We start from the raw sequence: 23,853 nt of genomic DNA on the forward strand, positions 1-23,853 counted from the left end.
CTTTATTATAAAGATTCCCTCCCCATCTTAAATTAGCATCCTCCTCCTCTTGGCTTTACATTCTAGGGTCATATTATTCTTCAAGTTAACATAAGAGAGAAAATAGATTGGAATAAGGGACTGAAGAGTGCATTCTTGAGACTGATGGGAATGCGGATAGACATAGTGTGGCTATCAGCCTAGTTCTTCTTGGAAGGAGACAAAAAAACAAGGCAAAAATTTCAGAAGAGCAGCAATTTTGGCCCAAGCATTTGGGAAGAGCCTTCTGTTCCCCCAAACTGCTATAAATGACAGTGGGCACTTAAAGAACCTTCTTCAGGGCCAGGCTTGGTGGCTCAGCCTGTAATCCTAGCACTCCGGGAGGCCCAGACGGGTGGATTGCCTGAGCTCACGAGTTGGAGTTGGAGACCAGCCTGAGCCAGAGTGAGACTCTGTCTCTAAAAATAGCTGGGTATTATGGCAGATGCCTGTAGTCCTAGGTACTAGGGAGGCTGAGGCGAGAGGATCTCTTGAGCCCAGAAGTTTGAGGTTGCTGTGAGCTATAACAACAAGGCACTCAAACCCAGGGCAACTGTCTCAAAAAAAAAAAAAAATTTTTTTTTCATGTTCATCTCATTACTAATGCCCTTCTTCTATCACACCAATGACTGTTTCAAGGCAATGTTGCATGTTTAGACCAGGTGCAAAAGTGAGTGTGAGGAACGTAGGGATGGACAGAAAGCAAGAAATATGGGTGCAAAGTCCTTTATTTTTCCTTGGGATACTAAAATCCATACACATCTAGGTACACTTTCTGAAACCACACCTCTGAATATTAGGCTTCAACTCACCATATTTCAAGTTCCAACTTCCTTTTTTTTTTTTTTTTTAAATAAATTCCTTTTATTTGTTTATTTTTTTTGTGGTTTTTGGCCAGAGCTGGGTTTGAACCCGCCACCTCTGGCATATGGGACGGACGCCCTACTTCTTGAGTCACAGGCGCCGCCCAAGTTCCAACTTCCTAACCGGCCCTGAGTCCAGCTGTTTCCTTTAGGCTCTTAAACTCATCACTCTCTCCTCTTACGGGAAAGGATCACTCGATTCAGACCCTGGAGTCTTAGGAATAGTGAGCAGCAACAAGGGTGCAGTTAGGGTTGTCAGGGGGAATGCAGCTAGCTCTGATTAAGAAATAAAGATGAAATCTGGCGGGGAAAGGCCACCGTAAAGCCTGTTCACCCATAAACAGCTCCTGGCTTTGCCCCTCAGCTCAAGCTCCAGGCTCCACTGCAACCAGCGAGCGGCCTCAGCCCGTAACTTCCAGGCACAACCACGGAGTTTGGGATTCTCACCTCAGTCCCCACTGTTCGATCCCCATTCTCGGCTCCCGCCTCCGCCTCCGCCGCCCACCGCCCACCGCCTCCCACCCCAACCCACTACCGGCCCCCGCCGGGACTCCAGCTCCAGTGCCCAGCGGCCTCTGCTGCAGCTGCTGCCATGGTGATAGTTCTCGCGAGAGCTGCCGCTCAGCTCTCGCGCGATCAGGGAGGTGGGAAGTATCTCAGGCTGGGGGTGGGGGTGCGCCGCACCGCTCTTGTAGCTGTCGCGGCTTCCGGTGCTAGGTGGAGGGGAGGAAGGAGGGAGCCGCGGAGCGGGCCAGGGGAGCAGCCGCGCTGAAGTCGGCTTGGGGAGCCAGAGGGAGCGAAGCGAGAGTCGCGTGGAATTTGAAGGGCCGAGGCGGCGGCCGCTGCGGAGCAGCCGGGAGCTGGAACAGGTGAGGGACAGGGGGAAGGCGGATCCCGGTAGAGATGAGGCTCGATTGGGGTGGGGGTTGAGGAGATAGAAACCCCTGGGACTCGCCCGACACTGCTTGAGTTGGGGCGGTGTGGTCCTTCCCACCAGATAGCTCGAAGAGGGGGCGTCGGGCCGGTCCCGCCTGCCCCCGCGTTTGAAGGACGCGAAGCTGGGGTGGGGGTGGGTGGCGCACCCGGATTTGTCCTCCGCCTTGCACAAGGGGGCGACTTGGGCTGCAGTTGGGTTCTCTTCGTCTGCGAGAGGTGGTGGGCTTTTCAAGGGTCGGGGTCGAGGGGAGGGGAGCGGTCTGGGAAGAGGTGATGCGGGGGCGGTGATGCCTGTTTGTTATCCTTTTTCTGTTAAAGGGCTAGAAAACGCTGCTCTTTTCTACTCCCTCTCCCTCCCTCATCTTAGCAATAGGAGACCAGAGAGAAGCCTAGCTGTGGTTAAACCCCCTCCCCCCGTCATGGGGCTGCGGTGCGTGGGGTGGGTAAGGGGGTAGCCAACTGGGCAGGCTAATGGGACACCCCATGGACATTATTCTGGTGGAGGTTGCGCTTTCGAGTCTTGGGAAGAGGGCAGCAGGTGGGGAGAGGGTGGAGAGGAGGCTGAAGGGGGTGGGGATCTGATCTGGCCTGGAGAAGAGAGGTAGGGCTTGCCTCCCCCAGGCGAAACGGGGGCGGTCTCACAGGAGGAGGGAGCCCTGAGTTGGTGTCTTCCAATCCGCTTTCTTTCTTCAGGAAGTACCAGGATTCCCGGAACAGAAAATGGAGCCATTGCTTACGCCAGTCCTTGGAGGGAGGGAGGGAGGGAGGGGGAGGTAAAGAGGTGGAGTTCCTTGTTGACACGGGCCCCTTGATTAGCAAAGTGGTAGCTATTATTTTTGGGGAGTTCCCTTCATTCTGTGTTGTATTACTGCGGGTCTCCTTCTGGCCAAGCCAGGAGGAGTGTGGTGGAGGAGTGTGGTATGTGGTCAAGTGAGAAGAAATAGTGAGGTCATGCGGGTGAGGGAGAAATGTAACCTAAAACCTGTCTTTGCTGCTGTTGGATTGGGTCACCCCTGGTCTATGGCATGAAAGTTTTATTGGGAGGAGATCTGCTGGAGGAGTCTGATTGCTTGGGTCAGTGCAACAGGACAGAATCAAGTCTCTGCATACCTCCTTCCCTGGTCCCAGTCTGGTGGGTCCCATTTTGTCTTGGGCTTGTTGGGAAAAGTCTCTTCACTTGCGGTGACTGGCATGGGACAGTGGATTAAACATTGCATGTTGGGCTTGAGTTTGAATAACATGCCTGTGAAAAGCTCATTCTATGAAAGAAACAAATCCATTGAAGTTCAGCTGTTCACAGAATGAACCATTGACCTTGGATTCAGCCAGGGAGGGCTGTCATATATCACATATTAACATACCTCGTGCCTCCCAGCTTAGAATCTTTACTTTTCCTAGTCAGAGTTTATTCACATATGTATATTTTGCTTTACCAAAGAAACTAGACACTTTTTGAATGCAGAAATGGGGTTTTAATAACTGGGCATTGTGGTGAGTGCCTGTAAACCCAGTTACGTGGGAGGCTGAGGCAAGAAAGTCACTTAAGCCCAAGAGTTTGAGGTTACTGTGAGTAGGGGCGCCACAACACTCTACTGAGGGCAACAAAGTGAGACTCGGTCTCAAATAAATAAATAAAAATAAATTGGGTTTTATCTCTTGTCTTCTACAATGCCGAAGCACATACAAGGTACCCATGGTCAATACAGAATATGAATAGATAGAACTCAACAAGCTTTTTAACTACAGTTAAAGAAAAGGGAAAGAAATGGCTTGGCTGTTGGCAAAAGTGCCAGAAAATAGCAGAGCAAGGGTATGAAGACCCTTAGCCTTTGTAATTGAGAAGTTTTGGATTCTTCATCTTCCTAAGAGGCATAGAACAGGCATAGATAATGGAAACAAAGACCCAAACACAAAAATATTACTAGAACACGGTCATTATTTATCTGAAATCCCAGATTTCCTGCTCCCCCATTGTGGGTGAAGGAGGCTCTCCATTAGACCTAAGTCTTTGGAAGTGTTGTATACAAATTAGGATCCTTGAGATTATAGAGGAGGGGCGTGTGTGTGTGTGTGTGTGTGTGTGTGTGTGTGTGTGTGTATGGTGCCAAGCACAGAATTGGTACCAATGAGTGGTAGCTGCTATTATACTGAATACAATTATAAAGAAGAGCAGATAGCAGGCTGGAAAGAGTGGAAGTGAAGTGTTAAATGCACAAAAGGTCATACTATAGTGTGTATTCATTTACTCTACTTTCTTTTCCACTAAGGTCATAGTAAGAAGAAATGGACTCAGAGGACATAGGGCCAGATTTATTGGTTAGAAGGAGGAACTTCTTTAAGAGTATGTTTTTTTAAAAACAATTTTTGACATGGGATCTCACTATGTTGCCTAGACTGGATTCAAACTCCTGGGCTCAAAGAATCCTCCCACCTCAACCTCCTATTTTTAGCTGGAATTACAGCTACCCAGTACCATCCCTGGCTTAAATCCAGGTTTTTGTTATTTTATTTTATTTTTTGAGACAGAGTCTCACTATGTCGCCCTTGGTAGAGTGCCGTGGCGTCACAGCTCACAGCTCACAGCAACCTCAAACTCCTAGGCTTAAGCCATTCTCTTGCCACAGCCTGCCAAGTAGCTGGGACTACAGGTGCCTGCCACAACGCCCGGCTATAAAACCAGGTTTTTTAAAGCTGAGTGTGTAACTGAGGGAAATTGTGGAATTGGCTTCCACATTTACCTTTAGAAACAGAAGCCAAGAGTCCTAAGACTCACAGCATATCACTATTTTTGGCACTCCTTACCATTTTTTTAGCAGGTAAATTTAGAGGCAGAAAGGTATGGTAATTAAGAGTGGACATTGGAATCAGAGAAAATTAGGGTCAAATCCCAGCTTTGCTAATTATTACTTGCATGTTTTGGTAAAATTATTTGTCCTCTCTTAGCTTCATTTCCTTTACCTGTAAAGAAGGTAATGCTAGTACCTATCTATTGGTTGTCATGAGAGTTAGAGATAATAAATATAAAGAACTTAGTATTATTACAAAGCATATAGTAATCATCAAATGTTAGCTGCTATTAATAATCCATCATGATAATAATAATAGTAATAATAATATGAACAGTCAGGGCTGCCTTAGAGGAAAGATTTACAAAAGAACAACTTGCCACCTGAGGTGCCTGTGTAAGGGATGATTGTTACCATGATTTCTATGCTGGTTGTAGGCTCATGAGCAGTGAAATCTTTTTTCAGTATCAGCCTCACAGAGGCAGCTCCTGCTGCCTGAGTGGGAGGTAAAGCTGGAGCAAAGCAGAGGTCCTGAACCATTAAGTTGGATGTAGGGTAATAATGTGGGGGCTCAAGAATAGCATTCATGGGCAGTGCCTGTGGCTCAAAGGAGTGCCGCTAGCCCCATATACCGGAAGTGGTGGGTTCAAACCTGACCCTGGCCAAAAGCTGCAAAAAAAAAAAAAAAAGAATAGCATTCATGTTAGAAAAGTCAGTGTGACTCTGAAGTAATGGTTGACTCTTCCATAAAAGAGCATCCTGATTGACTTAAGTCTGAAATTTAGATTCCTAGTTTCCCTTATGTTAGGTCTTAGTCAGTATTTCAGGATCTTCCATTTCCTGGGCTATTGTTTTCCTTTGGTCATATATATATATATAGAGTGTGTGTGTGTGTGTGTGTGTGTGTGTGTGTGTTTTTGGCCGGGTCTGGGTTTGAACCTGCCACCTCCAGCATATGGGGCCAGCGCCCTACTCCTTGAGCCACAGGCGCCGCCCTGGTCATATCCTTTTTAAGTGTCTGCTTCTGAGTATATGTTTCATAATGTATTATATATATTATGGTCCAGAGATTGTGTAATTCTCTATCATACCTTCTCCACTCCATCATGTGTTACAAATACAGGTGGAGTGCTAATAAAGCTTTCTTTTCTTTTTCTTTTTCTGTTTTTTTTTTTTTTTTTGAGACAGAGTTTTACTCTGTTGCCCTGGGTAGAGTGTCATGGAGTCATAGCGCACAGCAGCCTCAAACTCCTGGGCTCAAGAGCTACTCTTTTTTTTTTTTTTTGTAGAGACAGAGTCTCACTTTATGGCCCTTAGTAGAGTGCTGTGGCGTCACACAGCTCACAGCAACCTCCAGCTCTTAGGCTTAGGCGATTCTCTTGCCTCAGCGTCTGGAGCAGCTGGGACCACAGGTGCCCACCATAACGCCTGGCTATTTTTTTGTTGCAGTTTTGCCAGGGATGGGTTCGAACCTGCCACCCTCGGTATATGGGGCCGGCACCCTACTCACTGAGCCATAGGCGCCACCCTTCAAGAGCTACTCTTACATCAGCCTCCAGAGAAGCAGGAACTACAGGCACCCACCAGCTTGCCATAATGCCTGCCTAGTTTTTCTATTTTTTTTTTTTTTTTTTTTTTTTTTAGTAGAGGCAGGGTCTTGTTCTTGCTCAGTCTGTTCTGGAACTCTTGAGCTCAAGCACTTCACCTCAGCCTTGTAGAGTGCTAGGTTTATAGCCAGGAGCCACTGTGCCTGGCCTCCTAATAAAGCTTTGTGATAAGGAAAAGACCTATGGAACATTTGTAATCAGTCCCACAAATATTTGAAGGCTTCATATTATAGTCTGGGAAAGAACTGACTGAAGTGGGGAGTCTGTGAATGTATTAGAGCTTTGTCATGGACTTCTGCAAAGTTTCTGCAAAACATATGGATGAGAAAGTAAATGGCTCAAGATTTCAAGGATCCCCCATTATCACTATATTCCTGAAGAAAGGTGAGATGAGTGAGTGTGGCAGGTCTTCTGGTCCTTTTAATTTTCTTATTACTGGTAAGAGTCTGGGATACCCTTTCTATATTAGTTTATGCCCAAGAGTGTCAGGCACAAATGTTTAAACTTCAGCACAAACATAGAATGCAGGAGCACATTTACTCTTTGTTTCAATGTTTTATTGTTTTTTATTAAGAAACATTTATTTATTTATTTATTTATTTATTTTTTTGAGACAGAGTCTCAAGCTGTTGCCCTGGGTAGAGTGCTGTGGCATCACAGCTCACAGCAACCTCAAACTCTTGTGTTTAAGCGATTCTGTTGCCTAAGCCTCCCAAGTAGCTGGGACTACAGGCACCCGCCACAACACCCGGCTGTTTTTGTTATTGTTGTTGTAGTTGTTGTTTGGCAGGCCCAGGCTGGATTCGAAGAGTGCTATGGCGTCACAGCTCACAGCAACCTTGAACTCTTGGGCTTAAACTATTCTCTTCTTTCAGCCTCTGAAGTCTCTGGGACTATAGGTGCCTGCCACGACACCTGATTATTATCTTTAGAGATGGGGTCTTGCTCTTGCTCAGGCTGGACTCAAACCTGTGAGCTCAGGCAATCTACCCACCTTGGCCTCCCAGAGTGCTAGGATTACAGACATGAGCCACCGTGCCTAGCCCTGGCTAATTTTTTGATTTTCTTAGTAGAGATGGGGATCTTGCTCTTGCTCAGGCTGGTTTCAAACTCCTGAGCTCAAGGGATCCTCCTACCTTGGCATCCCAGAGTACTAGGATTACAGGCGTGAGCCACTACCACTCCTGACCTGTTAGAATGGTTTTTGTCTTTTTTTATTTTTATTTTTTATTTTCCTTTTTACAGTTTTTGGCCGGGGCCGGGTTTGAACCCACCACTTCCGGTATATGGGGCCAGCACCTTACTCCTTGAGCCACAGGTGCTGCCCTATTTTTATTTTTTTATGAAAGAGTCAAACCTTATTTTAAATAAAATCTTGTTGGAAATATAATACATAGGGCGGCACCTGTGGCTCAGTGAGTAAGGTGCCGGCCCCATATACTGAGGGTGGCGGGTTTGAACCTGGCCCCGGCCAGACTGCAACAAAAAAGAAAAACAGCCAGGCGTTGTGGCAGGCTCCTGTAGCCCCAGCTACTCGAGAGGCTGAGGCAAGAGAATCGCCTAAGCCCAGAGCTGGAAGTTGCTGTGAGCTGTGACGCTACGGCACTCTACTGAGAGTAACTAAAACAAAAAAGAAATATAATAATAAAAGTGGAGTTTCTCTGGTGATAGTAGAGAGTTGGGAAGCGTAATTAGAGCCCCTAATATGGTCCCTCCTCATCTGAAATCCAGCCAAGGAACTTTAGGGCTCTAAGAACATGGAAACCATTTCTCCAGTTTGTCAGGTACAGGAAAAATATCAAGAACCACCTATAAAATATTGTTCCCCAACCCCACAAATATTCTGCTACCCTTGGTAGAACTGTTGTCCTCAACAAGCATGTAAGTCATTAGCTATAGGTCAGTCATGGTGGTGGATGCTGGGGACATGAAACGTGATTAAGTCTTAGTCCATGCTGGCAGAAGCCTCATAGTCTAGTGAAGTATTTCCCTACTGGCACGCACAGAAAATGCTAATAGTGAGACTTGAAACCTGAGATGACTGGCTCGAGGCCTTTAGCCACTTCAGCTCTGTGCAGCCATCCAGGGGCTGATGGAATCAGTATCTCCAGCTGACCTGTTTTACATGAGAGGCACATTGGGAAGTTTCAGTTCTGGAAAGTGAGACACATAAACGTGAATAAATCATACTGTGGTAAGTCTTAAGTGTAAAGTGTGTTTGAGGGGCTGGAGAGATCACAGTTAGCTCTTATTTCCCAAGGTTCCCTGTTCTTAGGCTGGGTGCAGTGACTCATGCCTGTAATCCTAGCACTCTGGGAGGCTGAATCAGGTGGATTGCTTGAACGCAGGAGTTCAAGACCAGCCTGAACTAGAGTGAGACGCTGTCTCTAAAAACAGGCAGGCATTGTGGCAGGTGCCTGTGTCTAAGCTACTTAGAAGGCTAAGGGAAAAGGATCGCTTGAGCCCAAGAGTTTGAGATAGCTGTGAGCTATGACTCCAGAGTACCCTACCGAGGGTGACAAAGTGCAACTGTTTCAAAACAAAACAAAAAACTAAGGTTCTCTGTTATTCTGTATCCTTAGCTTGCTCTATAATGGTTGACCTTATCTAAATCATGTCATCCTGTTTGAGCTGTGTACTCTCACCTCCATCTTGATTTGCACAGTGGGACTAGATTAGGGGCAAAGGATTATTAGGGCTTTAGGCTGACTACTGATGGACTTTCAGTGATTTCGTAATTAGGAAAGTGTAGTGTACTTGATATCCAAGGCTACAGATGTGGGTATTGGAACAGCCATAGAATACCAGGAAATAGAGCCGTTAGTTGTAAGCTGATCAAATTCAAGGAATAAGGCAAGCTAATAGCTTTGGGCAGAGGGTAATGCCACAGAATGTTCCAAAAAAAAAAAAAGATCACTGTTTTATCTGGGTAGGCCATGTATTCTGAAACAGACTTTGTGCTCTGTTCTGACTCACTTGCTAAGCATTGTCCATGGGAAAAGCTAGACCCTTCCCAGGTATTCTGGGCCTCCATTAGACAGTGGTTCAGGATCCTTCTTCACTTGATAGCTGTGGCTTCCAGGTTTTTGTGTACTGGTGTCTTATCCAGAACTCTTTTTTTCTCTGTTTCTGACTAAAAGGGAAACTGGAATAACAATTCTGGCCTGAACCTAAACACTACTAGTTAAGTGGGGCCTAATTTTAGTTAGACATGTTTTAGTTTATTCTAGATTGTCATTGATAGCCTAGCAGTGAAGTTCAGTAGGTATATTTATAGCTTTTGGCCCTGCATCTTTTTTTAATACTTTTTTTTTTTTTCAGTTTTTTGGCTGGGGCTGGTTTTGAACCCACCACCTCCAGCATATGGGGCCAGTGCCCTACTCCTTTGAGCCACAGGCACCGCCCTACCCTGCTTCTTTTTTTTTGAGACGGAGTTTCACTCTGTGGCTCTGGGTAGATTGCTATGGCGTCGCAGCTCACAGCAACCTTGAATGTTTGAGCTCAAGTGATCCTCTTGCCTCAGCCTCCTGAGTAACTGGGACTACAGGTGTGTACCACCACACCCGGCTAGTTTTTCCTATTTTATTTATTTATTTATTTATTTATTTGAGGCAGAGCCTCAAGCTGTTGCCCTGGGTAGAGTGCTGCCAGCTCAGGTGTATGTGGCTGGCGCCTTAGCCACGTGAGCCACAGGTGCCGAGCCAGTTTTTCCTATTTTAGTAGGGATGGGTCTTGCTCTTGCTGAGGCTGGTCTTGAACTTAGCTCAAGCAATCCACTCACCTTAGCCTCCCAGAGTGCTAGGATTATAGGCATGAACTACTGTTCACCCAGCCTTCTCTCCTCTGTTTTTATTTATTTATTTATTTTTATTTTTTTATTTCTTCAGAGACAGAGTCTTACTTTGTCACCCTTGGTAGAGTGCTGTGGCGTCACAGCTCACAGCAACCTCCAGCTCTTGGGCTTAGGCGATTCTCTTGCCTCAGCCTCCCAAGTAGCTGGGACTATAGGAACCCGCCACAATGCGTGGCTATTTTTTTGTTGCAGTTTGGCCAGGGCTGGGTTTGTACCCTCCACCCTTGGTATATGGGGCCGGTGCCCTACTTACTGAGCCACATGTGCCGCCCCAGCCTCCTTTTCTATATTCTTTCCTCACTGATGTCCATGGTATTTGGCTCACTCTATTTCCCTTCTGTCCCTTTGTCTGTTTCTTACTGTCTTTCCCAGCTGACTTGAAATATTGATGTGCCTCAGGTTGTTTCCTTTGCCCTTTTCTCCTGGCCCAGTGTGCACTCTCTCTAGATATATCAATTAGGATGTATTAGTTGCAAAAAATGGAAAAAACACATGTGGCTCCAATAGTTAGACAGGATTTATTAAATTGTATAGTAAGAAGTCTAGTTGAGATAAGCCTGTCACAAAAGAACATGTGTGATTCCACTTATGCAGAGGTCCTCAAACTTTTTAAACGGGGGGGGGCCAGTTCACTGTCCCTCAGACTGTTGGAGGGCTGGACTATAGTTTAAAAAAAACTATGAACAAATTCCTGTGCACACTGCACATATCTATTTTGAAGTAAAAAAACAAAACGGGCTGCCTGTGGTCCCAGCTACTCGGGAGGCTGAGGCAAGAGAATCGCTTAAGCCCAGGAGTTGGAGGTTGCTGTGAGCTGTGTGAGGCCACGGCACTCTACCGAGGGCCAGAAGGTGAGACTCTGTCTCTACAAAAAAAAAAAAACGGGAACAAATGCAATCACACCGCCTCATGTGGCCCGTGGGCCATAGTTTGAGGACCCATGATAGCGTATAGTTAAGTTCATAGAAAGTAGAATAGTTGTTGCTAGGGGCTGAAGGGATATGGAAATGAGAAGTTTTTTTGTTTAATAGGTACAGAGTTTCACTTTGGGAAGATGAACAAGTTCTGGAGCTGGATAGTGGTTATCGTTGCACAAAAATGTAAATGTACTTAATCATACACTTAGAAATGGTAAATTTTATTTATATTTTGCCACAGTTTTTTTTTTGTTTGTTTTTAGACAGAGTCTCACTATGTCGTCCTTGGTAGAGTGCCGTGGCGTCACAGCTCATAGCAACTTTCAACTCTTGGGCTTAAGCGATTCTCTTGCCTCAGCCTCCCAAGTAGCTGGGACTACAGGCGCCCGCCATAACACCTGGCTATTTTTTTGTTGTAGTTGTCATTGCTGTTTTAGCATGCCCAGGCCGTGTTCGAACCCATCAGCCCTGGTGTATGTGGCCGGCACCCTAACCACTGAGGTATGGGTGCTGAGCCAGCCACAGTTTTTTTTTTTTTTATTATAATTATTATTATTATTACTATTTTGAGATAGAGCCTCAAAATAGTAGAGTAGAGTGCTGTGGCATCATATCTCACAGCAACCTCCAATTCCTGGGCTCAAGCGATTCTCCTCCCTCAGCCTCCCAAGTAGCTGGGACTATAGGCGTCTGCCACAACTCTTGGCTATTTTTCGGTTGCAGCCGTCATTGTTGTTTGGTGGGCCCGGGCTGGAATTGAACCCACCAGCTCAGGTATATGTGGCTGGCGCCTTAGCCACTTGAGCCACAGGTTCCGAGCCATGTTTGTTTTTTGTTTTTTTATTAATATTAAATCATAGCTGTGTACATTAATGCGATCCTGGGCATGTTTGTTTGTTTTGAGACAGAGTGTCATCCTGGAGTGCCCTGGCATCATAGCTCATAGTAACCTCAAACTCATGGGCTTGAGAATTCCCCTTGCCTCAGGCTCTTGAGTAGCTGGGACTACAGATGCCTGGCACAGGAGACAGGGTCTTGCTCAGGCTGGTCTTAAACTCCTAAGCTCAAGCAGTCCACCTGCCTTGGCTTCCCAGAGTGCTAGGATTACAGGTGCGACCCACCAGCCCTGGCCGTTTTGCCACGGTTTAAGGAAAAGGAGCAGATTGCTTGGCACCCATAGCTTAGTGGTTAGGGTACCGGCCTCCTGCATCAGGGCTGGTGGGTTCAAACCTGGCCAGAGTCTGCTAAACAACAATGACAACAAAAACAAAAAAATAGCCGATGTTGTGGCAGGCACCTGTAATCCCACTTGGGAGGCTGAGGCAAGAGAATCGCTTAAGCCCTGGAGTTTGAGGTTGCTGTGAGCTGTGATGGCACGGCATTCTACTGAGGTGACATAGTGAGACTCTGTCTCAAAAAAAAAAAAAAAAAAAGAAAAAGAAAAGAAAAAAGGGAGCAGGGTATAGGGTTATGTGCCTGTAGTCCCAGCTACTGGGGAGGTTGGGAGTCAGGAGATGGTGGATGGTGGGTGTCATGGGGTTTGGAACATGAAGTTGTAGTGTACTGTGATTGTGTTTGTGAATAGCCATTATACTCCAGCCTGGGCAATGTCGCAAGACCGTGTTTCAAAAATAAAAAGAAAGAAAGAAAAGGAAGTCTAACGATAAAGTACTTCTTTTTTTTGTTTTGTTTGTTTTTAACCTATCAGCTTGATACAGTTATTAAGGACCTAACCAAGTTTTCTTCATTTTTCCGTTTTGACATTATAGAGTTCTTTGTCCCTCTACAGTCTCAAGATTATGCTGGTATCTCATCCTTCTATATCAAGATCCAAAGATTGGCAGAATATTGACACATAATTTTTTTTTTTGTTTGAGACAGAATCTGAAGCTGTTGCCCTGGGTAGAGTGCAATGGTGTCATAGCTCACATCAACCTCCAACTCTTGGGCTCAAGAGATACTCTTGCCTTAGTTTTTCTATTTTTAGTAGAGATGGCATCTTGCTTTTTGCTCAGGCTGGTCTTGAACTCATGAGCTCAAGCAGTTCACCCACCTTGGCCTCCCAGAGTGCTAGGATTACAGGCACGAGCCACTGCACCTGGCTTCATATAGACCCTTTTTTAAGATTGAGGGAAAGTTTCCTAGATGCTCCCAACTGCAAACAAAAAATAGCTGGGGGTTGTGATGGGTGCCTGTAGTCCCAGCTACTTGGGAGGCTGAGGCAAGAGAATTGCTAGGCTCAAGAGTTTGAGGTTGCTGTGAACTGTGACGCCATGCACTCTACCGAGGGTGACATAGTGAGACTGTCTCAAAAAAAAAAAAATTAAATAAAATAAAAAACTAAAAGAAATATTTAAAAAAGAGAGAGAGGAAGACAGAGGTCTCCCTCTTGCTCAGGCTTGTCTTGAACTCCTGAGCTCAGGCGTTTTACCCACCTTGGCCTCCCAGAGTTCTAGGGTTTACAGGTGTGAGTCACCGCTCCTGGCCAAATCAATGTTTAATTTAAAAACAAACATCTTTTCTTCCACTAAATAATGTCACCCTCCCCCCCCCAAAAAAAAAAATTCAGGACGGTGCCTGTGGCTTAGTGGGTAGGGCGCTGGCCCTATATACCTAGGGTGGCGGGTTCAAACCCAGCTCCGACCAAACTACAACAAAAAAATAGCCAGGCATGGTGGTGCGCCTGTAGTCCCAGCTTACTCGGGAGACTGAAGCAAGAGAATCGCCTGAGCCCAGGAGTTGAAGGTTGCTGTGAGCTGTGTGATGCCATGGCATTCTACCGAGTGTGATAAAGTGAGACTATTTCTAAAAAAAAAAAACAAAAAAAACAATTCACCCTTGTATCTGTTTCTCTTCTCTTTTCTTTCTGGAAAAATGCCACCCAGTTAGGTATGGTGGATGCCTGTAATTCCAGCTACTCAAGAGGCTGAGGCAGGGGAATTGCTTGAGTCCAGAAGTTTGAGATTGCAGTGAGCTATGATCACACCTCTGCACTTCAGCCTGGGTGACAGAGCAAGATCCCATCTCTAAAAAATAGAATAAAATTAAAAAACAAATGCAACCCAGTCACCCAGAAACCAGGGAATCATTGGGTCTTCTTGCCTACTTTTTTTTTTTTTGTAGAGACAGAGTCTCACTTTATCATCCTCGGTAGAGTGCCGTGGCGTCACACAGCTCACAGCAACCTCCAGCTCCTGAGTAGGTGATTCTCTTGCCTCAGCCTCCTGAGTAGCTGGGACTACAGGTGCCCGCCACAACGCCGGGCTATTTTTTTGTTGCAATTTGGCCGGGGCTGGGTTTGAACCCGCCACCCTTGGTATATGGGGCTGGCGCCCTACCCACACTGAGCCACAGGCGCGCGCTGCCCCTTGCCTACTTTTAAATCAGTCATTAAATCACCTTTGGATTCTGTTTTCATGTTTCAAATCTATCTTCTACATATTGCCACTATTAGTTAAGAACTTGTGACTTTTCATATCACTGTTATCTCCCAAGTGGTGGTTCTGCCTCTAGCTTTTCCCATGTCTAGTTTATTTCTGAAACTGCTGCCAGAGTGGTCTATCTAAAGCTCAAATGGGATCCTGTTACTTACATGACCTTTAAGGCCTTTCATGATTCAGTCCTTGTTTACCTCTCTAGTACTATCCCTTATTACTTCCTTTTACTCAACATGCTGCATCCAAATAACCTACCTCCCAGTTGCACTTGGCTTTGGCTAAATAAAAGCGCTGTCTGTAACTCAAGTTTATGGTTTTGCAAACACTATTTCTTCTCTCCCATTCCCTCTTCTTTATTATCCAATTACTTCCCATTCTTTCTTTAGGAATCATCTCAGGTGCAACTGGAGGATCATGTTTCGGAATCATCCTTTACCCCTCAGTCTTAACTGCTCTAACCTTCTGTCACCATTATACTAGGTGCTTACCCACAACTTTCTCACACCGTTTTATAATCCTTTGTTTACTAATCTTTCTCTCTGATTAGAATGAGTTTCATGAAGGCAGAAACTGTCTTTCTGTCTGTATTTCTCATTCAGCATACTCAATAAATATTTGATGAATGGATGGAAACTCACATCAGAAGCTATTGTTTGGCTTTGGGAAATCTTTTAAGTGCAATTGAAATCATTGAGATACTAATCTAGGAGTTCTTGTATTCTGATTTCAGTGCTCTTGAGATTTAAAACTTAGAGTTTATATAGATAGTAGGCAAGCTATACAGAGGAAACTACAGGTATTCCCTGCTTTTGTTGTCTTAAATTGTATGGGTCTGCTTGGTATCTGTGCTAAAAATAGCATCTCCCTTAGCAGTATCTCTATCTGAAAATTATCTGGGAACAAAGCTGCTTTTTTTTTTTTACTTGTACCCTACTCTGGTCTTCCCTTGAAACCTGAAGAGGAAGGAAGAGGTGGTACCAGATCAGGAGTCCCCTCAGAGGTGTCTCAGGGTACATGTCTGGATCAGTCACTGGAATCAGGTAGGGGGAGTGTGTGTGGCAGAGTGGGCTATGACTCCCCAAAGTACCTGGAGATACGAGACAAGCATGTTCCTGCAATGCATGAAAGCCAAGATGGCTGGGCAACCAGTTATAGCAACAGCCTGCCTCTCCTGGGGGGTACGGGGTGGGGGGTAGTGGTACTCTAATGAGGATGCTTTCAGATGAAGTTTAATCAGCCAGTGTGTATGACTGAATTCCTACAGCGTTCCACACAGATTGTATTGGAGCACATTTTTTGAGCTCCTATTATTATTTTGACCTGTGATAATAAAGTTTCTGACTGTTAAATAGGATGTTGTGATAGATTCTTTGTTAATAGAGGTATTACCATATTCCATTTTAAGATGTTACGGCACTCATCTTCAGTTTTAACTGCTGATTCCTGGTTTCCAACAGCCCATGGAATCCTGGCATTTTGCCCTATCAACACATGAGTACCATCTGTGGTGAAAGAGAGTAACTATAGGCTACATAGTACATATAGAAATAATAAAGAGATTTTTTGTTTGTTTTACCATTCTGCTTCCTGGAGCTTTTTCAGGAATGCATTATGGTTAAAGTGGGAATTGGCTGTATAACCAAAGATTTGTTTTCATGGCATGAAGCTAAAAGCTACCACTATCCTGGTTGTAGGACAGAGAAAGCTGTATAAGAAAGCCAGCATCCCCTTTGAAATGCTCATTTAATTCAAGCTCCTGATTATGTTTAAAGAGGAGTAATAATGTTCATTAATTTCAAGGCTCTGGGCTGTCCCAGGGAGATACATGATAGCTACTGGATATTTCTTTCTTTCTTTCTTTTTGGTGGGGGGGGGGGGGATTCATTGACGGTACAAAGAACCCGGTTACATTGATTGCTTGTGTTAGGTAAAGTTTTTTTTTTTTTTTTTTTGAGACAGTCTCAAGCTATCGCCCTGGGTAGAGTGCTGTGGTGTTATAGCTACAGCAATCTCTAACTCTTGGGCTCAAGCAAGCCTCTTGCCTCAGTTTTTCTATTTTTAGTAGAGATGGGGTCTCACTTTTGCTCAGGCTGGTCTGGAACTTGTGAGCTCAGGCAATCCACCCGCCTTAGTCTCCTAGAGTGCTAGGATTACAGGCATGAGCCACTGCACACGACCAGCTACTGGATATTTCATCAGTTATCTATCAGTCCATTGCATATTAAATGGAAAGAGAAAAATCTTACCCATTCTAGTCTTTTAATCCGTTTCTGGTGTTCCCAAAACAGTCCCAGGATTAGATATGTATGAGAAATGGCTGAGAATCGACAGGAAGTTTTTGCAGCTATCTGTGCATTATACAGGGTGACCATAAAGTTTGGCCTAGTATTTTAAATTGTACACGAACTTTATGGCCACCCTGTATAGAAATGCCAAGGACATCCTCAAATGAGGCTTAAATCAGCCTTTGTGCTTGAACTCCCATAGTGGGCTTGGCACTGAGGGGGAGGACAGATCCAAAATAAATAAAAGACAGAGTCCTTGTTTATAGGAAATACACAGCTGAATTGGGGAGGTAGCTCTGCAAGGTAGTTCAGTGCCACGTGAGGGGTTCTGATCATTCAGGGGTCTTGTGTGGCATGCCAGGCAATAGAAATAGGTGTAACACTGGGATCAGCTTTTGAACAAAGACTTCAGCGTGACGCCTTAGCAAGGAAGCAAACCAAAGGACAGTGTGCCCATGTTCTGGGGCAAGAGGTATTGGCTGCTTCTATCTTTTTCAGCTGCTGCTGTATTTGCAGTTGGTAATCATTTAATCAGTAATAGTTCGGGTCATGAATGACAGCAGGATAAATGTGTGGTATAAATTCAACTCAGAATCTGGGCCATAACCTAATATCAAACTTCTAAAGCACGGTGTCATCTGGAACTGAAGAAAGGCCACCACAAGAGGTAGGATAGAGACTAGGAAGACTTAGAGAAAGTTTAAGTTTCTGGAGGTGAGGGTAGCAGAAGTCTACCACAAATTGCTAAGGTTGATGAGATCTGGTCTTAGCTGGGCAGGTGTCCCCTTCTGCCTCAGGGACCCTCAGGATTTTGTCTGCCTATATGGGTTGAGGCAGAAAGGGTAGAAAGGATGCTAATGGGCTTGACTGAAGTTGAGCCCTGGGGTTGAGTCAGGCCTTCTCCCTGGGTTGTGAACCCTCTGGGTCAGGGGCAGGGCTCTTCTGAGGAACCTACAGGAGTGCCACGCCTGGCTCATTAGTGGATGTCTGGGGAGGCCTTTGAAGATGAAACACTCTATAAGCACTCATTGTTTCTGTTTTTTTGGACAAACTAGTACTTTGGTCTCCAGGGGCTGTTGATCTGGCTCCTTTGCACTAGTGTGGAATTTGCTGCAAACTAAGAAGAGTTGTGGGGAGTGGGGGGATGGAGGTGGGAATCCAGGAGAAGTTTTTGAAAAAACAACTAAACTCTAGTGCTTTCACTTGTAAATAGTATTCCTCTCCATCCACCTTTCACATTCTTGGGTTTGGGTGCACTCTGTCTTGACCTGTTCCTTTGCCTGCTGGGTTTGGGGTGTGTGTGACTCTCTGGTTCCCATACTCTGTAGAGAATGCCAGGAGTTGGCATATGGCAATTGCTGAATAAGCTGCCCACTGACGCATGCCGCCTGTAGGCATAGAGAACTGGCTGGCATGGGTGAACCCCCACTTAATTAATGTTTCAAAGATGCATTCTGTGGTTGTCCTGGGCCATAGGGACAGGGAGGGAAGAAGAGAGAATGAAGGAGGGAATGAACGTGATTCCATCTGTGGGGGGTCAGTGCCTGGGGTGGGCAGATAGGCATTTTGTTCCTTCATGGTGGTTCTTACTCCTCTTCATCCTTTTAGCAGATATTTGTTAAGTGCCTACTATTTACCAAGCATAGCATCCAATATAAATATACTGCCAGTGAGGTTAGTAAAGATCCTGAAAATTAGTTCAGTTGTTCAGCTACTCTGTGCTAGTAGCTTGCTACTCCAGGACACAGAGCGAACAAACCACATAAGGAGCTAACATTATAGGAGGAGGAGTAAAATTATACAGCAAGAAGTAAATATATAGGCTCGGCGCCTGTGGCTCAAGCAGCTAAGGCACCAGCCACATACACCTGAGCTGGTGGGTTCGAATCCAGCCTGGGCCCGCCAAACAACAATGACGGCTGCAACCAAAAAATAACCAGGCGTTATGGCAGGCACCTGTAGTCCCAGCAATTTGAGAGGTAGAGGCAGGAGAATCGCTTGAGCACAGGAGTTGGAGATTTCTGTGATGCCACGGCACTCTACCCAGGCCGACAGCTTGAGGCTCTGTCTCAAAAAAAAAAAAAAAAAAGACATAAATATATAATGTATCAGATGGTGATAAACGTCACGAAGAGAAGTAAATGGGATAAATGGGACAGGGAGTTAGGGGTGTGTGTGTTATATAAGTGGTTGTGGAAGGCCTCTTTGATAGGTGACATTGGAACAGATACCTAAGGGACGTGAGGGAGTAATCCATGAAACTTATCTGTGAGAGCAGCATTTCAGGCATAGGGAATAGTAAGTATACAAGCTTTGAGGTAGGAAAGCTTAGGGGAATTGGAGTAGAGTAAGCAGAAGAGTGGCAGGACATCCGATGAGAGAAGTGTAGTTCATGTAGGACCTTGTAAGCCATGGTATGGGCTTTGGGTTTTACTGAAAGGGAGCTATCAAGTCAAGAGAGTTTTGAACAAAGAAATCAGAAGACCTGAGTTTGGTTTTAAAATCGCTGTAGAAGGCCAGGTACAGTGGCCCACATCTATAATCCCAGCATTCTGGAAGGTGGGCATATCACCTGAGCTAGAGCCAGACCCCATCTCTAAAAAACAGCCAGGTGTTGTAGTGGGCACCTGTAGTCCCAGCTACTTGGGAGGCTGTAGCAAGAGAATCGCTTCAGCCCAGGAGTTTGAGGTTGCTGTGAGCGATGATGCTAGGGCACTCTACTGGGGGCAACAAAGTGAGACTCTGTCAAAAAAAAAATAAAAATCACTGTAGAAACTATGTGGACACTGAAGTGCTTAGGGAAAAAGCAGGAAACTAACGAGATGACTACCTCATAGCTATGACCATGTGGAATAACTTCTCTTTGTATGAGCCACCGTAAGCCTAGGATTTACCAAGCTGAGGAGCAAAGGATAGCCTCTCCACACCCCACTTCCCCAATTCTCATTGTATGAATTCCCAATTCACACTGTTGTATGAATAGGGCACAACTTTAGCAGCTGGCATTCTACAGAGTATAAAGGATCAGCCTCTTTTAGCAGTGCTGTTTTCTTATTTCTTCTTCATTTATTTTGGTGTGGGAGGAAGATGGGATTGCAGAAATACGTGACGGTAAGTGGCAGAGTCTCTTGATTAGAGCTGAGAGCATAAACCTTGGGAACCTGGCAAGCCTGAACCTTGTCAGGAATCACAGAGAGCCACTCCTCATTCCACTCCCTCCTCTCCCACCCTTTCCAGAAGTCTCAGGGTAAGGTTGGGGGAGGGAGCGGCATTAATGATCTTGCTATGCCTTGGGGTATAGTGTAGAATGTCAGAACTGAAGGGACTAGAAATCATCTAGTTCAACGCCCTCCGTTTACAGGTGCAGGTATAGAAAGATGAAGTAACTTGCCCAGAGTGTCATGGTTAGATTACTGGCAGAATAAGGATCCCCAGTGTTCACTGCTTTGTCACTGCTCCCAAAGGCTTAGTATGTATCTGAATAGGTCTTGGGTATTCATAGTAACCCTCAGTCTCTTGGTTTGTCGTGAATGTACTCTAGCCGTGACTTTGATAAGTTCCATTAACATCAGGTCCTGACAAGCAAATGGTAACGTGTTTGTATTTTTTTCGCCTAGGATCAAATCCTCCATACCAGGGACCAGGACAAAACCAGACACTTACTGCCTCCACTTGGGCCTCACTGTCTTCAAAACACAGCTGCTGTGATCATGGGCAATATCTTTGGAAACCTTCTCAAGAGCCTGATTGGGAAGAAAGAGATGCGCATCCTGATGGTGGGCCTGGATGCTGCAGGAAAGACCACCATTCTGTACAAGCTGAAACTGGGAGAGATTGTTACTACCATCCCTACTATTGGTAAGGGCATAGCTTGGATGTGGGCTTTCATGCCATCAGCTGAGGTAGGGCACGGGACCTTTTCCTGTTCCCTCCCCTGGCCTCTTCTTTCTAGGCAAGTCTACACAGTTTGTGGGGTTTAGAGAAGTGGGGTTGTTTAGGTTTTCAGCAGGTGCTGGGCCTGCCGTTTGCCCACCAACCCTAGCCCTCCCTGATTTGGGAACTTCCACAGCCTGGCACTCAACAATTGCCCTCAGGCACTAGATTTGGTTTGTTCTCTGTGTTGTTTGGAAAGCAGGTGAAGGGCTTTGATGTTCCTGCCAGAGGCCTGAAATTGCTTGGGTTTAGATCTTAGGTGGCCGATCCTGGTTAAGACCTGCCTATGGGAGAACATTTGCGGTGTAAATGGAGGCTCCAGTCATCAGCATCAGCTGGTTCTGCCTTTGGGGCTCTAGGACTATAGCTCACTTCTCTTTCTTCTTCACATCTTAGCTGAGGCAGACTCTGGTGGCCAGGAGTGGGTACAGAAGTGGGGCTGAGTCATTTCTTTGTAGAAGGGAGAGCTACAGACTGAACAAACCAATGGGGAAGGTTGGCTCACATTTCTGAGGCAACTGTGAGCCTTCTGACCAGCCCTTCTCATCCTCCTTGAATTCTTCACTTAGGTTTTCATTTTGGCCTTTAGGCTACTAGGTCAAAGATTACCAGGTGTGAGGAAGTCTTAGCTTTCTTTTCATTGTTGGTGTCATGGCCAAAGCTGGGGAAAACAGAACCAAACTTACTGGGGCACTGCTTGAGTGTTTGAGGCCAAGTGGTCAAATTGCCTTTTTTTCCCCCAGCTCTTAGAAGTGTGATTAAAATTGTCTGTTTTTTCCAAAGGCTTCAACGTGGAGACAGTGGAGTATAAGAACATCAGCTTTACAGTGTGGGATGTGGGTGGCCAGGACAAGATTCGACCCCTCTGGAGACACTACTTCCAGAACACCCAAGGTATGGCAGATGAACTGTCCAGGGCAACATGGGTTGTTTGGGTCTGAGTAGAAAGCATGGCTGTCCTCTTTGTTATGGGCAGCCAACCCTTTCCCTGATGCAGCTCCCGTGGGTGGAAAAAAGGAGGAAAGGGAACAAATATGTGGAGGGTATTATATTTGGGTGGTGGGGGAGGGGATTATCTGTCATCTCTGTGCAGCCCATGCTCTGCCTCCCTAGGGTTGATATTTGTTGTGGACAGCAATGATCGGGAGCGAGTAAATGAGGCCCGGGAAGAGCTGATGAGGATGCTGGCTGAGGATGAGCTCCGGGATGCTGTGCTCCTTGTCTTTGCAAACAAACAGGTGAGACTTCTTCCCACCCCTAATTTAGGAGAAGGCAACCTGGCTGTGGGAATCATGGCCCATTGACTGTGGGGCTCATTGTATGGGAAGCCTCTGACAGTGTTCTCAGTTTGGGGAGTATGGGAAATACAGCAGTTGTTTATGCCCCTCTTCTTATTCTCCATCCCAACTTTATGAGCAACAATTCAGTCTTCAGGGACTGGTGTGGTAGATACATTACCTCAAAACTTTAGTTCATCTTCCTTATTGTTTACTCCAGTGAAACTGCCCTCACTCCTCCTGTGAGACAGATCTGATTTGCTAGTCAGTCTGTATCACCTGTTCACTTCCCTACCAACCTTGAATGACCTGTAGCATCTTGGATCTGGCATTCTAGGGTGACTAAAGCCTTAGGATCTTGTTGTGGGTTTCCTGAAATAAAGGAGAAGGTACTGGTACACATTTCTTTGATAGATTACGTGCTTTAGAAGCCTTTGAAAGATCTTGAGGCTTCTTTTTTGTGTGTTTCCCTCGTGCTTCAGGATCTGCCTAATGCTATGAATGCTGCTGAGATCACAGACAAGCTGGGCCTGCATTCCCTGCGTCACCGCAACTGGTACATTCAAGCCACCTGTGCCACCAGTGGGGACGGGCTGTACGAAGGCCTGGACTGGCTGGCCAATCAGCTCAAAAACAAGAAGTGAGAGCCAGGCAGCCCTATCCGAGCGCCCCATCCACCCCTGACATACCTGTTGATTCCCCACTCCAGCCTTACCCCTTCCTTCCCATTGCAAGCGTGGCCAGGGACCTGGGTGTCATGTCCGCATGCCCAGCAAGAGCCTTGCCCCCCCAGTTTCTCCTTCTGTCCCCTGTCCACCGACATGACCAGTCCCCATTTGCTGTCCTGTTGATGAATCATTCCAATTTATTGGATTTAAAACAAAAACAAGGTTGTTATGGTTTCATGGGGTGGCCCCTCTCTCACCCTCTGGGTTTCAGGGTGGGGTATTCTCTTCATTTGCTTCATTTGGCACTGGTTGCTGTGCTCTTGGCATCTGAGTCCTTTCCTTGTCCCCACAAGTCCCTCTCCTACTCCTTGTCTTCCTTTCCTTCACCACCCTCTGCCAGTTCTACATGGAAATTGCACGGGCCTCTCTGTGTGTGCGTGCATGTGTGCACCTGTAAATACATGTATAGAGAGATATATATGTGGGGCCAGGGGTAAGGGGGAGGGGGTGGAGTACAGCTCAGGGCTTATAGCCAGGACACTGCCCACTGGAGCCTATCATCTGCCCCTTCCATATTAGTGAGACAAAGGGAAGAAGGCTGGGGGGAAAGGTATTGGTCAGGCTGGACTGTTCCAGTCTTAGACTGATTTCCCTCTTCTCTGAAGGTAGGTTATCCTGGATGGTAGGACAGATGATGGATTCTCCACCACCATCTTCCTTGTACCCTTCTTTCTACCTTTCTTAGGGCTAGGGGGTGGCATTTATCTCTAGATGACTGTTCCTAAGGAAATGCCATTCTTCTATGCTTGTTATTGGGAAGGAGAAAACCCACTCACTCTTAGCCCAGAGTGTTCATCTGATCCTCCCCCACCATCCTTAGATCTGTTCCTCAGGAGCTTGAGGAGGAGGTGGGGATAGCAAGACCATGGCATGTGCTTGGTTACCAGGGCATGGGGAAAGGGAGGAGAAGGCCTCAGGTTTTCATTCATCCTCATTTTGTTTTTAGAAGGTAAGGCACGGAATAGGTCCATTCGTGCCTTCCTGTACCCTTCCTTATCTTCTGATCTTGGGGGCTAGGTGTTTCATCTATCCTTTGTCAGAAGTTTTCTCACCCTAGTAGTCCTGCTGGCCTGACCAGGGCTGACTGGGTGGTCTAATGAGGAGCTGGGGAGTGGGGTGACATAGCCGACCTCAGTTATCAACCCCCCTGTTCTCCAACTATCTCTTATTTTCCAGCCCGAGATGTGCTAAAGTATGAAGATTTTCTGTTACT

The 23,853-nt window shown here is 46.0% G+C and overlaps 1 protein-coding gene across 1 annotated transcript; it reads left to right on the forward strand.

The window, feature by feature from the left end:
• The first annotated feature begins 1,503 nt into the window (after positions 1–1,503).
• Positions 1,504–22,814, forward strand: ARF3 (ADP ribosylation factor 3). Its single transcript, XM_053554621.1, has 5 exons — positions 1,504–1,750; positions 20,320–20,560; positions 21,419–21,529; positions 21,749–21,873; positions 22,395–22,814. Exons 2-5 carry the CDS (start codon positions 20,413–20,415, stop codon positions 22,554–22,556), a joined length of 546 nt encoding a protein of 181 aa, XP_053410596.1. The 5' UTR covers positions 1,504–1,750; positions 20,320–20,412; the 3' UTR covers positions 22,557–22,814.
• The last annotated feature ends 1,039 nt before the right edge of the window (positions 22,815–23,853 follow it).

The sequence above is a fragment of the Nycticebus coucang genome, chromosome 12, assembly GCF_027406575.1.
Source record: "Nycticebus coucang isolate mNycCou1 chromosome 12, mNycCou1.pri, whole genome shotgun sequence".
In the NCBI taxonomy this organism is placed as follows: domain Eukaryota; kingdom Metazoa; phylum Chordata; class Mammalia; order Primates; family Lorisidae; genus Nycticebus; species Nycticebus coucang.